Consider the following 12,742-nt stretch of genomic DNA (forward strand, 5'->3'; position numbering starts at 1 on the left):
AAGCTTTGTTTCAGAGAAGTCTGTGTGCCGTCAGGAGAAATGCAGCCGCTGTCGGGGTAAGTGACGATTCTTTCGACCAGTCAACGGTCTGCAGTGTTGTAGCTCCACCTTCTGAGAGTGGATCGGTTCAGTCTGGCACCCATATGAAAGGGTCCCAAAAAGTCGGATGGCTTGTTTCGATTATTTGGGGATCTGTCCCGGGATAAGTCAGTGGAAACGCCACAAAATGCGCTGTGTCTTACAGGTCTGCCTGGTGAAAACGCGGCTCAAGATTCCCTCAAGATATGCATCAAACTGAGTTTCCAAAAGTTTTCTTGTTGTCTCGTTTAAAGCGCTACGTAACTACACATATGAATATTTTATACCTGTTGCTTTGCATCCTAAGAAAAGCTGTCTTGAAAAAAGAAAAGAAGTGTTAAAAAGAAGATCTGCTCTCCAAAACAAATGTAGGCCTTGGTATGAGTCACGCCTCAGATACACTAGGTAGGTCTGCAGCCCAGCTCCACTCCATTGCTTGTTGATTGCGTTTGTCAACTCACACCAACAGCAGGAGTCGCGAGACCGAGAAGTTCTCGTGCTTCCCACTCCTCTGAAAAGTCTTGGTCTTGTTCGGCCTTGCTCTGGTCATGTCCATTTGTCATCATAGTCAAGCTGAAACAATCTGGTTTTGACACGGTTTGGGTTTTTTTTGAAAGCCAACGTCTTGGGTGTTTTGGGGAAATTTCTGTGCAAGACTTTCTGTCCTGCTCAGTCTTTCCTAGATGGATTTATGTCACAACTCCGGCGTCTGGCAAAAATACGAATACGTAGGATCCGGTTTGCGTTGACTGATTGACTTGGATGGAAACCGGCGCTGTGACGGCACAGTGACGCATCTGGTGTATTTCAGTTGTCATGTCTTCACGACAGTGATTCAGAATGCTCATGGGAAATGGAGTCTTTAAACAGTAACAGGTGTTACTACAATCAATGCCAAACGAAGGTGCTCACAGTTCATCATTTATTTGCATGTTGTAATTCATATAGAAGTCCTGCACATCTGAAGTCCAAACCCTTTCTTCAGCCAGAGATGTAGAGTGTCAAATACCCATCGTCACTGTCGTTTTTGTTGCTGTCATGAAATATAAATAAGTGCAAACAAGCGTGACAGGCACTACTTCAGGCAGGCTGTTAGACAAACGTTGCCTTGACTGTCTGTGTTTGTGTCTGCTACACAGCACTCAGGGCTAAATGTGCGTCCTCTCACGTCTTCCTTTTTTTGTGCAGCTTATTTGGCTCAGTTTTCACAGCCTCTTTCACAAATTTGTATCATCCAGATAGACGCACAGCATGAATGGGAATAATTAAATAACTCACATATTTGGCGCTGTGTTAAAGCTTATTATCCAGAAATTTTCACCTCATTCTGCTGAGTTTTCTCAAGCTGTCATAAATCGATTCTTGGGGTAACAAAACAAACACAGACAGCCAGAGTTTGCTTTCAAATGCCTCCTGATGTTACAGAATGAGTCTATTTTTGCCTCTCCTGTTCCCTCTTTTTCCTCTGTCCCTGTCTGTTCACCTTTTTTTTTTTTGGTGTGCAGACTGCTAATGGAAGCATCAGAGGGAGTAGCTCAAGCGTGGCACAGGCCTCGGCAAGGACTTCCCCCTCTGGACAAACTTCCTCCTCAGAGCTGGGCTTGGATTTATCTGTTATACAATCAAACAAAAATATGGCAGACAGAACTCAAGCTCCCCTGATCCCCTTGAAGGAAAAACTTGAGATACATCATCAAGAAAATGCTCAACCACGTCCTAAAATCTACCTACCGAAGCGTCCCCCAAAATGGGAGCCACCTCGATCTTTACGAGAGAAGAACAAAGATACAAATGAACTGAAAGGAAACCAAATGACATCCACCCAACCACCAACTGAAGAAAGTCTGTCCCATAAATTTGGGAAGATCCTTAAAAACCTGTGGGCCCTAAAGCAAAGTCAACGATTGAAACGGCTGAAGGCTGAAGAAAGCTGCGGATCTCTTCCTGCAAACTGCAAACCGCCTAAGTGCAAGCGAGCCAAATGTGATCCAGATCAGGGGAGAAACGGGTTAAAAGAAACGCACACAGGCACCAGTGGAGGTGAACTACAGCAACAACCCAGAACTGGCAGCCTGACAGCTTCCCTGACATCTGACCCTCGAGTGAAGGATTCTGGGAGGATGAGCTCAGAGGAGAGGATGCAAGTGCTTGCAGAGGCGGAAAAGGCTAAAGTGCTGGTGTTAACCTTGGTGTACCAAGATGGAACGACTCAGTTAGACCCTGAGCAGGTGAGCAGAGATGGGTGACAAAGGTCTAGTGGTTTTTTGAGAGACCACTGACAAGCTGGGATGCTCTTAGGGTGAAATGTTCCGCCTACTTTTGCTCTCCATACATTATTAGTCAATATTGATCAAACACAAACAGTAACCTTAAAGCGATACTCTGGGATGGAACAAGTTGGGTCCTATCACAAGGTTTAGGGCAGAAATTACCCCTACAGCAGTGTTTTTGTGCAGCAGAAGCCCAGAGCGCTCACACCAAACATCCCCTCCCAGCTCCTCTGCCGGTTTCCTCTGCACTCAGATGGGGCCATATTTTACTTGACCAAAAACACATATAAATGGACTCCCACTAAAAAAATCTGATATCGGTCTGCATTCACGCTTTATTTAGAGAATTTTCAGTGCGTTACTTTCACACAAAAACACCGCTAAATAAGGCTCTAGTTCTCATTGTGTCGTAAAACGGCGCTACCTCCGCTGCAGAGCCATAGCTGGCTACGAGGCGCTCGCTGCTTTTGTGTGAAAGTAGCGTGCTGAAAATTCTCTAAATAAAGCGTGAATGCAGACGGATATCAGATTTTTTCGGTGGGAGTCCGTTTATTTGTGTTTTTGGTCAAGTAAAATATGGCCTCGTCTGAGTGCAGAGGAAACCGGCAGACGAGCAGGGAGGGGGTGTTTGGTGCGAGCGCTCTGGGCTTCTGCTGCACAAAAACACTGCTGTAGGGGTAATTTCTGCCCTAAACCTTGTGATAGGATCCAACTTGTTTCATCCAGGAGTATCGCTTTAACTCTTGAAATGCAAGGCCTGGTACTACAATTACAGTGTTTCTTTTGTTAAGTGGATTTTGTCAATAAACATTAATTCTGAATTCATTTTGAAACAGTGGAAATTATTGTTTCTGTTTACTTAATCAGTTTTTGTTTTAACCTGTACAGAAAATCTGCCCTTGTTCTTACAGGGTCAACATAAAACGATTTCACTTCTCGTTTTTTGCTTCATTAATGCCTAACTTGCATTGATTTCCCGCTTTGCTCCTTAATACAGAAACTCTCTCCACCAGTGTGTGGGCTCCTCGTGCTAATGAAGAACAATCTGGACTGCAGCACACCAGAGGACTCGCTCGGGCCAAATGACAGTCTGGTCTATTTAAAACTGGAGCACACACCTGCGTGGGCCCAGCAGCACACACACCTGAGCCAGGAGCGCTTCACGAGGTCTGTTGGAGTGCAGGTGGAAGTGTTTGCATTAGAGTGCACATAATCTTTGTTTAATGCTTACTTAGTGTATAAGAGGAGTGTGTGTGTGTTCCTCAGAGATATGCTGCTACAGGTGCTGTCAGGACTCCAACTGGTGGTGTGCTACAAGGCGAAGGATCTGCTGCGTACAGCTCTGCAGGTTTACAGAGAGGACCTCAGCTGGAAACAAGGCAGGGTGCACATTACACGCAAAGAGATGGAGACTAAATGTGGTTCCAACTGCTTCACTTTAAAGCCCGTCTTTGAAAATGTAGCATCACCGTCAGCTTTGATCAAGGAGCCTTTTCTGAAGTGGTTCTTCAAATATCAAAGCTTCATTGGAGGCCTCCAGATGTTTGAAGTTCCATTTGATATTTTTATCATCTAAGTTTCACCTGAATTAAACAGTAGGCGTGAAAATACTCGACAAACAAGTAGTTTAATTAAACACATCAATGATTTGAGTTCATTAAAAGTAGGATTCACAAAAGAAAAAGACTTGTCAACCCACATTTTAATCAGTCAGAAGACACTTGTTTTTTTTTCACAAGTGTGCTGTGATAGTTTGTTTCTGTTCTGTCTCTGCAGTCGCTGGCTGCCACATCCAGGACCCACATGTGTCAGCGTGGCTACTGGATCCTGCAAACCCCTCTTCTAGCTACCAGGAGCTCCTTCAGAAACACCTCAGAAGACCCTGTGTTACACCTGCCCTGGGTACCAAGAAGGTCGGTTAAGTCATGTTGGTTTTCATATCTTATCTACTACGGGTGGGAGAAAAAAATGATAAATCTGGATTTTTTTGTTTGACAGTATCAAAATCGGGATTTGTTGCCGAAAAGTCTTTTTTTTTTTTATATTTGAATTCTTCATTTCAGTCTTTGTTTGTAAACTGGAATGGAAAAAAGTTACCACTTTTCTCCAGCAGAGGGCGAAATGTTTCTCTCTGACTCACGTGATGTGTATTTTATGGGAAAACATGGCTCCTGATATGGTGTGTAGACATCATCATCATCATCATTTAACTTTTTCACATGGTCTGATGTTGAAAAAGCAAACTAAAAATCATAATTACCAAAGAATCGCAATCTAAATCAAATCGGAACCCCAATAATCTTTTTGAAAGTGCTGTTGAAATTATTTTCATGGGTTTATACTTTCTTACAGTGCAAGGTTATAATTTTTTTACAGTGCAGTTCATGTTACCTTATCAAAGTTACTGTTGTTAGCAGTGCAATATGGTTCTTACAGTGCAGTTTAAATTCGCAACCAAAGGTCATAATTCATGACCATTTTTTGCAGTGTAGGAGACCTTATCCACCATAGATTGTCATTTTTACATCACAGTGTTTTTTACAGTGGAGTTTAAATTATCCAACAGTTCATACTTTTTTACAGTGCAGTATACATCATATGCTAAAGGCTACATTTTTTAAAGTATAGTGGGGTTTTTGCTAGAGCCCGACCGTTATGGGATTTTTGGGGCCGATTCCGATACTGTGGGCAAAAAAAAGTAGATATCCAATAGATCGGCGGATATCCGATATATCGACCGATATCTGATATATCGGCTGATATATATAATACATTTATTGATATACACAGGATATATATTGTATATGAACACAAAATATTATAATACCCTTATGATTCAAGACAGAGACAGAACACTATTAAATTAAAACAAGGAACTTAAATTATAAAATTACAAATTTTTTTATAATTGGCTACATTTTGGCAGATGTTGATTAATCGGCGAAAGGCATGATCAGCCCCATTAATCAGTCGAGCTCTGGTTTTTACAGTGTACTTGAAATTTCCAACCATATAGATGCAGGCAGTGCAGGACACTTTATCTACTGCTGGTTATCCTTTTTTTTTTACATTTTAATGTTTTTACAGTGCAGTTTGCTTTATCTGCCATAGGTTGAATTTTCTCTTAGATTGTAATTTATTTTTTCTCATTATATATTATCAGTAAACAAGTATATATTATCTACTGTAGGTTATACTTTTAACAGTGCAATATAATTTTTTACAGTGCAGTTTGTATTAAGTGCCATAAATTAAAATTTCTCTAGGGTGGTTATTTTTATAGTTTTTTTTGTTATCTGCTTTAGTTTAGGTTTTAAAAATGTGGAAGTGTTTTTCCTTGCTGCGCATTTTTTATTTTGCACTTCACATCACTAGCAGTGCATTTTGCTCTTTTTTACAGTGCAGTATGGTCGGTCATGCACTCAAGGTCAAGCATGTCTGTGTACTTCTTGTAGTATTTATAAAGTCCTTCTATTTTTCTCTGGCTCGCTCAGGTTTCTCAGGTCATCTCAGGTCTCTGTTTGCTTCCCTGGCTCAACACGGAGCTTTGCTCTAAACTGCAGGTTGGTGTCAGTCCCAACACATGCACATGTGTATACCTACAGCTGATACACATACTCCTTTCTCTCTGTATGTGTAGAGCTGGGGGCTGTGGGAGCTGTACTCATGCATGGAGCTGAAAATGATCTCTGTGCTGGCAGGTGAGGAGCTCTGTGCTCTTGGTTTAGGTTAAGTTTATTTTTTTCATCGATAAACTTTTGTTTGATTTCAGCCATGGAGAGCCATTGCATCCATGTGGACAAAGACGCTCTCAAGACAACCTCAGACCTGCTGGGGGTGAGAAAAAACATCACACTGAGAACATTTAAAAGTTGTTAGTGTTATAAATAAGTCGAGCAGAACAGCAGGGCTAAAAAAAAAAAAGGTGTTTTTTTGTGGCTGCTAGCCGAGTAGGTACTTATCTCTCACAGCCAGGAGTTATCAACACTCTCCTCATGGCTAATGTTAATTTCCCACAAGAGCACAACAATGGTACAAAAGCAGTGAACACAACCATCTGCTGTACGTGTTTAAAGATAGAAAGGAAGTAATTTGATTTAGCATGCTGCTAAATACTTTGTTTTTCGAGGAAATAAGACTGGATGAATCACACACTTACTTCTCTTATTCAAATTCATTTTTGCGCTTCAATTTTTTGGTCATTATGTGTCGTTTATAAATAATTGAAATGGAAAATCAGATGCTCTAATACACCTCAGTGCCTTATAAAAGCCTCTTTGTGTTAAATCAAACAAAATTGATAAAATCGCTCCCTCAGATACTCGGTTTCAGCCAGACGAGATGTTCAGGGTCAGCTCAGATTTGCACTGCATCACTCTTACCTGATTGCATTTTTAAGTCTGGCTCTGGAGCCACAGTGCAGACGACAGCCGCTCTATTAAAACAAATGGGAGCAAAACAGTGGGAGGATGTGAGAAACCTCCCCCCAGAGGCAGAGAAAGGGAAAGAAAAAATAACTCTTTTCTTCTTCTTCTGGGGAGGATTAGTGAAGAGGTGGGTGGACTTCCTCTGGGGACCTCGCCTGCTTGCATGCAGATAAAAAGCAAATCTTGTGAGGCGCTGCAAGACAAATATACAGATGTAATGGACACATATACGCGTGGGAGGACACTCATGTTCCTAATCAGTCATAAAGCGACACACACACTCAGTCATACACACACACACACAGTTAAAAGTCTTGCAGGGGTGTCAGCGTGGAGCCTCTTGGAGCGAGATCTCGCCGTGTTGCTATAAATAGGAAGGAGAGTCTGTCTTTTCCCTTCAAGAGGCTGTGCTGCAGGAGCATCACTGTCTGCCTCAGCACACACACACACACACACACACACACAGATTCAGGGGCACTGAAGTTTCTGCAGGCTGCTGCAGAGTTTTGTAACATGTGCCTGTGTGAGTGCAGCCATGCATGCGCCATGTCGGGTTTCTTTTAATCCGAGTCGTCAGGTTCACCTGTCCGAACACCAAACAGAGAATCTCTCCCGTCCGTCAACCTACATTCTTCAATCCTTCTGTCTCTTTCTTCTCGTTTTGTTTCTGTAAAACTTTGCGTAAGCTAACGTCACTTTTCTGTTCCTTCGTAAGCATCCATCCCACCGAGATCAAACTGATTGTCCGAATTTTGACAAGATGCGATCAGAGATGATGCCCTACAATTTTCTGCAATAACCCACTCTTTCTGTGAGTGTTTTTGTGTGTGTGTGTCTCAAAAACACAGCACTAAGGGCTAGCATCCAATATTGATGACACAGTCTGGAGGCTGCTCTGGGCAAAGAAAGAGGGATAGAGAGAAAGCAAGAAGGAAAAGTGCATATTTTGGAGTTTTGGAACACGTCTGCCTGCTCCATTTCCACCTCGTTTCATCTTTTCTTTTTACTGTCTTTTTACATCTCTTTTCTCCTAGTCACTGTCTTTTTTTCTTTGCGGTCCGAAGAGAAGCTGTGGCTCCCACTGCTTTTTGTGTCTTTTAAAGGTCCCATATTCTGCTCCTTTTCTGCAGTTAAATATGGATCATTGATGTCTTCATGAAATGGTAGTAACATGTTTTGGTCCAAAAAGCCAATAAATCAAGCACAGCAGCATTGTTTCCAGGCTCTCATAGCCCCTCTGTTCAGAACGCTCTGATTTAGTGGGCGTGGCCTTCATATGTAAATGACCCGCAGCTGATACCGCCCCGCTCTTCCACCTCACTGAGAGTGGTGACAATGTTTAGAAAACAGCGAAGCTCGTTTACTGTAACATTACAGGCTAAAACAACAGGCTAACCGCAGCTAAAGCTAGCATCCTGAAGCTAACACAGAGACAGGGGGGGCACTGAGGAAAAGCTCTTACATCTGCTCCACAGCACACAGCATTTAAAATACTCACATTTCCAGGGTCCCAGGTTTGTTGGTGGATGGTTGGTAATGCGCCTGGATTCAGGACCAGTCTATTGGCTAGCCCTCTGTTGTACTGTCCAAAGTTGGAAAAGCAGTCGGCCGTGAAGTGACTAGCACACACATGCACAGTTTTACTGAGTGTAGCTGGATCATTTCCTTGATAAATGAACTCTAGATACTTAGTCTTGTCTTCTTCTGAGATGGTAAGCTTGTGGATCGAACTATGTGGCTGTTTACAGCCAAAAACAGAGCAGTGATGGCTCCTCAACTTCAGCATTCTCCTCCCGGGGAGAGGAGTGGGCAGGGAGGGGGTTCGGGGTATTTACTCCGGTGGACTAATGGGGTCAGACTTGCTCCCGATTGGTCAAAAAAGGGAATTGCTGACGTCTGCAAATCCCCAAATTCCAAACAGCTCGTTTTAGGTCAGGATTTTACATTCACAAGCTCTACTAAGAACAGGTTTTGTCATTAAATATCACATTTTGTGGGCTGGGAGGAAAGCCAAAGACCCACAAATTTCACTGAAAGACTTAATGAAGTGATTTTTGCACAATATGGGACCTTTAAACATCTTCATAGTGAGGTCATGTTGCAGGTGGTGCAGAGAATGCGCAAAGACCATTGAAGAACCATTGAAGCAACATATGAATGCTCCATTTGGAAAATATTATTTAAAAAATCAGTCACTGGGTGGCGCCAAGCATACTTGCACCATCATTACAGACTTTTCAAAACAAACCTCACCTGTCCCTTAGGTGTTCCTTAATACCAGATGATAAGTGGCCAGTTTTCTACAGTGTTACGTGCTGTGTGAATGAGGATCAGGATCTGGATCTGATCAGGATTGTTTGTCACGATATTTCCAAGACTATTTCGACATCAAACAACATTTTTTGGCCCAAATATTCCTGATACTGCATCCCCAAGTATTTAAATGCATTGATTTTTTACTTTTCAGCACGATCTCATGAATTTAATCTACTGTCCTCTGATTCACTGATCAGTCTTGTTCATTGTTCACAATAACTTAAACTCCTCTCAGTACTTTTCTTGTCTCTCCCATCTGTCAGTCCTCTCCCCGCCTCTCCTCTTGGCTTTTATTTCATCACCCTGCCTTGCCTGCCTCTGTCTCCTTTGTGTCTCTGTTCTTCCCCTGTGCTCGTCTTGCCATCAGGTTGTTAAGGACTGTTCAAGCTTCACTCAGACTTGTAAAGATCTGCTGTGGGTGTCTGCTCAGTCATAAAAGTAAATAAAAACCCAGTCATACTCCGTCCTGTCTTTTTCCCTATTTCTTAGCACATTTCACTCCTTTGTCACTCCTCTTCCCTTGTTTCTTGAGACCATTAAGCGTTATGTCTGATCTACTCCAGCAAGCATCCAGGACAAAGAATGTATTTGCTTGTATAGTTGATGTTATGTCAGTTGTTGAATTTCCCCAGAAGTAAATTAGGACCATAGGATCAGAAAACAAATTGTTCCTCAAAGAGTACATAGTTTCTGGAGAAAGTTCCAGCCGTTGAAAAACACATAGTTCCTCAAAAGTGTCGAGAACCAGGGCAAAGTTCCTGCCGTTTAAAGAAAACTGTCCTCAAAAAGTCTCTAGGTCCTGGGAAAAGGTTGAGCAACCAAAAAGCACATAGTTCCCCAAAAAGTCCCTAGTTCCCGAGGAAAGTTCCCGCAGTACAAAGGCACACAAGTCCTTGGAAAGTCCTTGGTTATTGCAAAAAAAAGTATGTACTTACTCAATAGACCCTGACTTCCTAGAGAAAGTTCCCTTGGATGGAAAGCAAAAGTGACTCCAGTCAAAAAGCACATAGTTCCTCAAATAGTACCTAGTTTCTGGGGAATTTTCCTCTGGTCAAAAAGCACATTAGTCCTTGAAAAGTCCTTGGTTACTGCAGCAAAAAAGGATATCCTTCAAAAGACCCTGACTTCCTAGAGAAAGTTCCCTTTGATGGAAAGCAAATTGGTCCTTATAAAGTCCCTATTCCTTGGAACCGTATCTCTGGTCAAAAAAAGGCCAGAGTTCTTTAAAAGTAGCTAGTTCTGGGGAAAATTTACAATAGTGGAAAAGGAAATTGTTCTTCAAAAATTCCCTAGCTCCTGGGAAAAATTAGTTTGGTTGAAAAAGTAAATTGTTCCTGAAAGGATCATTAGTGCCTGGGTTAAGTTCCTTCAGTTGAAAAGTACCTTTAGATAAACAAGCAAGTCTGAAGAAAGCCTCTGAAGTCAAGAGTTATTCAAGAGTTAATCTCTTTCCTAATTTCTTTCATCTTCTGTAGAAGTGATGTAAAAACTATAGAGTTAAAAAAGTTTTGCTATAGAAACTAAATGTTTCTGTGATTAAACCTCTCACATAATGTACACATTCACTCATTTTGCAGCAGCCTTCTATAAACTCAATCTGACATGCCACGCTCCAGGAGTAAAAAGAATCAAGGCCCCAACACATTCACACACAACTTTTACAAAAAAAACAAAAAAAACAATGACGACTTATGGTTCATTACAGATGAAAGTAAAACTAATAATTTTCTGTCTTTCTGTTAGACCAAGATGAAGCAGTTGGAGCAGGAAGCTCACCGAGCAGCTGGACAAATATTCCTGCTCACCAGCAATGCTCAGCTACGGACTGTATGTACCTGTTAGCTCCATGCATTTCAGGCATTATTTTTGTCTTTTGATATTCTAAAATGACACATTTTTCTGCACTTTTCTGGTGAATTTGGTTCATATTTAGTCTTATAAAGTGTATAACTTTGTATTTTATTTGTGCACATATTTCCATGGATTCCTCATCGTGGTGGTTTGCAGGTTTTGTTCGAGAAGCTGTGCCTACACGAGCGTTGCGAGAACAAGAAACTTCCCAAGACGGTCAACAAGCAGCAGCAGTCCACATCAGAAGCTGCAGTATGACATGCAGATTTATCAATTTTATCCTCAACAATAACCATGATTCTATAGATGAGTCTAAGATCTAACATTACATCTTAATGTGTCTCACCTTTGTCTTGACTTTTTGAAGCTGTTGCAGCTTCAGGACCTGCACCCTTTGCCAAAGATCATTCTGGAGTACAGACAGGTCAGTCGTGAACACAACTTTTTTATCAAACTGTCAGAAACAAAGAGTTAACAACATCTTGCTTATGTAATCAGATGTTGATTTTAAGGTTTATTATCTAATTTGGACTCCTCTAGTGATTTCTTTGGGAGAGCTGTTGGGCAAACTGTGAAAATAGCTTGGAAATTTACGATTTTTCTGCATTATAACCTGCAGGTTCACAAAATCAAGTCCACATTTGTCGACGGGATTCTCTCCTGCATGATGAGCAAGGTAAGATGGCAGACGAGGCAGTGATAGCTCTATGAGGGCTTTTTTCCTCCTCTGTGGAGGGATAATAGTAACCCCAATCTCTTCTGGCCGCCCTGCTTCCTCTCTCAGAGAAAAGATGCTGTTCTTGGTGTTGACAGTGTCCACATGGAGTCTGTTGTCTTCTCTCTGAGAGCAGCAGCTTGTGTTTGACAATCTGTGCTTACTCAACTCTGTAAATGAGTCTGTCGGGCTGTCTGTAGAACTGTTTGGCTTCTGGTGGGGCCGATTCAACCAGGGGTCTTAAGGCAAAGACTAATGCCAACAATTTGATTAAAAAAAAGCAAACTAACAGAAGTTTTTGATCTTTTTTCAACATTTCTTTGTTGGCATGAGACCCCTGAGGTGACTCGAGGATAGCAGTGGCATCAGAAGGTTTCCACTGAGGCACTAATGTATCATGAGCCTTTTTTGTTTGTTTTTGGATTGGGGTATTCCAGTACCAGGGGGTCACAGGTCCCTGGCACTACTATTTTGAAGGGTTGCGAGCTGAAAAATTAGAAACACCTGCTATTATTATTTTTTTAATAGTTTTTAAGTCAGTTAAATCTTTGACATAGAAAATTATGAGATGCCGCAATTCATCTACATGAACACCAACTTAGGTTAAAGTTACTACTTATAAACTCAAAGCTACTTCAATAACAACACAGATTGATCCTCAAAAAGTTCCTGTAGTTGATGAGCACATGGTTCCCCAAGAAAGTCACCACATCCTAGGTAAAGCTCCAACAGTTAAAAAGCACATGGTTCCTTAAGAAAAACACTAGTTCCTGGAAAAAGTTCCTGCGGTTGAAAAGGACATGGTTCCTCAAGAAAGTCACTTGTTCCCAGGGGAGGATCATGAGGTTGAAAAGCAATCCATCTCTCCAAAAGTCCCTATGTCCTGGGGAAAGTTCCTGTGGTTAAAGCCCATGGTTCCTCAAGAAAGTCACCGAATCCTGGGGAAAGCTCCAGCAGTTTAAAAGCACATGGTTCCTCAAGAAAGTCACTAGTTCCTGGGAAAAGTTCATCTGGTTCAAAAGCAAATGGTTCCTTAGGAAAGTCACTTGATCCTCTGAAAAGTTCCTGTGGTTGAAAAGCATGTG

General features: G+C 41.8%; 1 protein-coding gene across 1 annotated transcript in view; it reads left to right on the forward strand.

The window, feature by feature from the left end:
• poln (polymerase (DNA directed) nu) overlaps positions 1–12,742 on the forward strand; it is a 76,188-nt gene that overhangs the window by 6,858 nt on the left and 56,588 nt on the right. The window contains exons 6-16 of the mRNA XM_074662358.1: positions 1,584–2,306; positions 3,346–3,515; positions 3,615–3,727; positions 4,125–4,261; positions 5,843–5,911; positions 5,989–6,049; positions 6,121–6,185; positions 10,835–10,918; positions 11,099–11,194; positions 11,310–11,366; positions 11,562–11,618. Coding sequence (XP_074518459.1) covers positions 1,584–2,306; positions 3,346–3,515; positions 3,615–3,727; positions 4,125–4,261; positions 5,843–5,911; positions 5,989–6,049; positions 6,121–6,185; positions 10,835–10,918; positions 11,099–11,194; positions 11,310–11,366; positions 11,562–11,618 — 1,632 coding nt within the window. The remainder of the gene's footprint in view (positions 1–1,583; positions 2,307–3,345; positions 3,516–3,614; positions 3,728–4,124; positions 4,262–5,842; positions 5,912–5,988; positions 6,050–6,120; positions 6,186–10,834; positions 10,919–11,098; positions 11,195–11,309; positions 11,367–11,561; positions 11,619–12,742) is intronic.

Source organism: Halichoeres trimaculatus, unplaced genomic scaffold (genome assembly GCF_033239565.1).
Source record: "Halichoeres trimaculatus isolate MK-OKI-2021-1 unplaced genomic scaffold, fHalTri1.1 fHalTri1_scaffold_22, whole genome shotgun sequence".
NCBI classification, from domain to species: domain Eukaryota; kingdom Metazoa; phylum Chordata; class Actinopteri; order Labriformes; family Labridae; genus Halichoeres; species Halichoeres trimaculatus.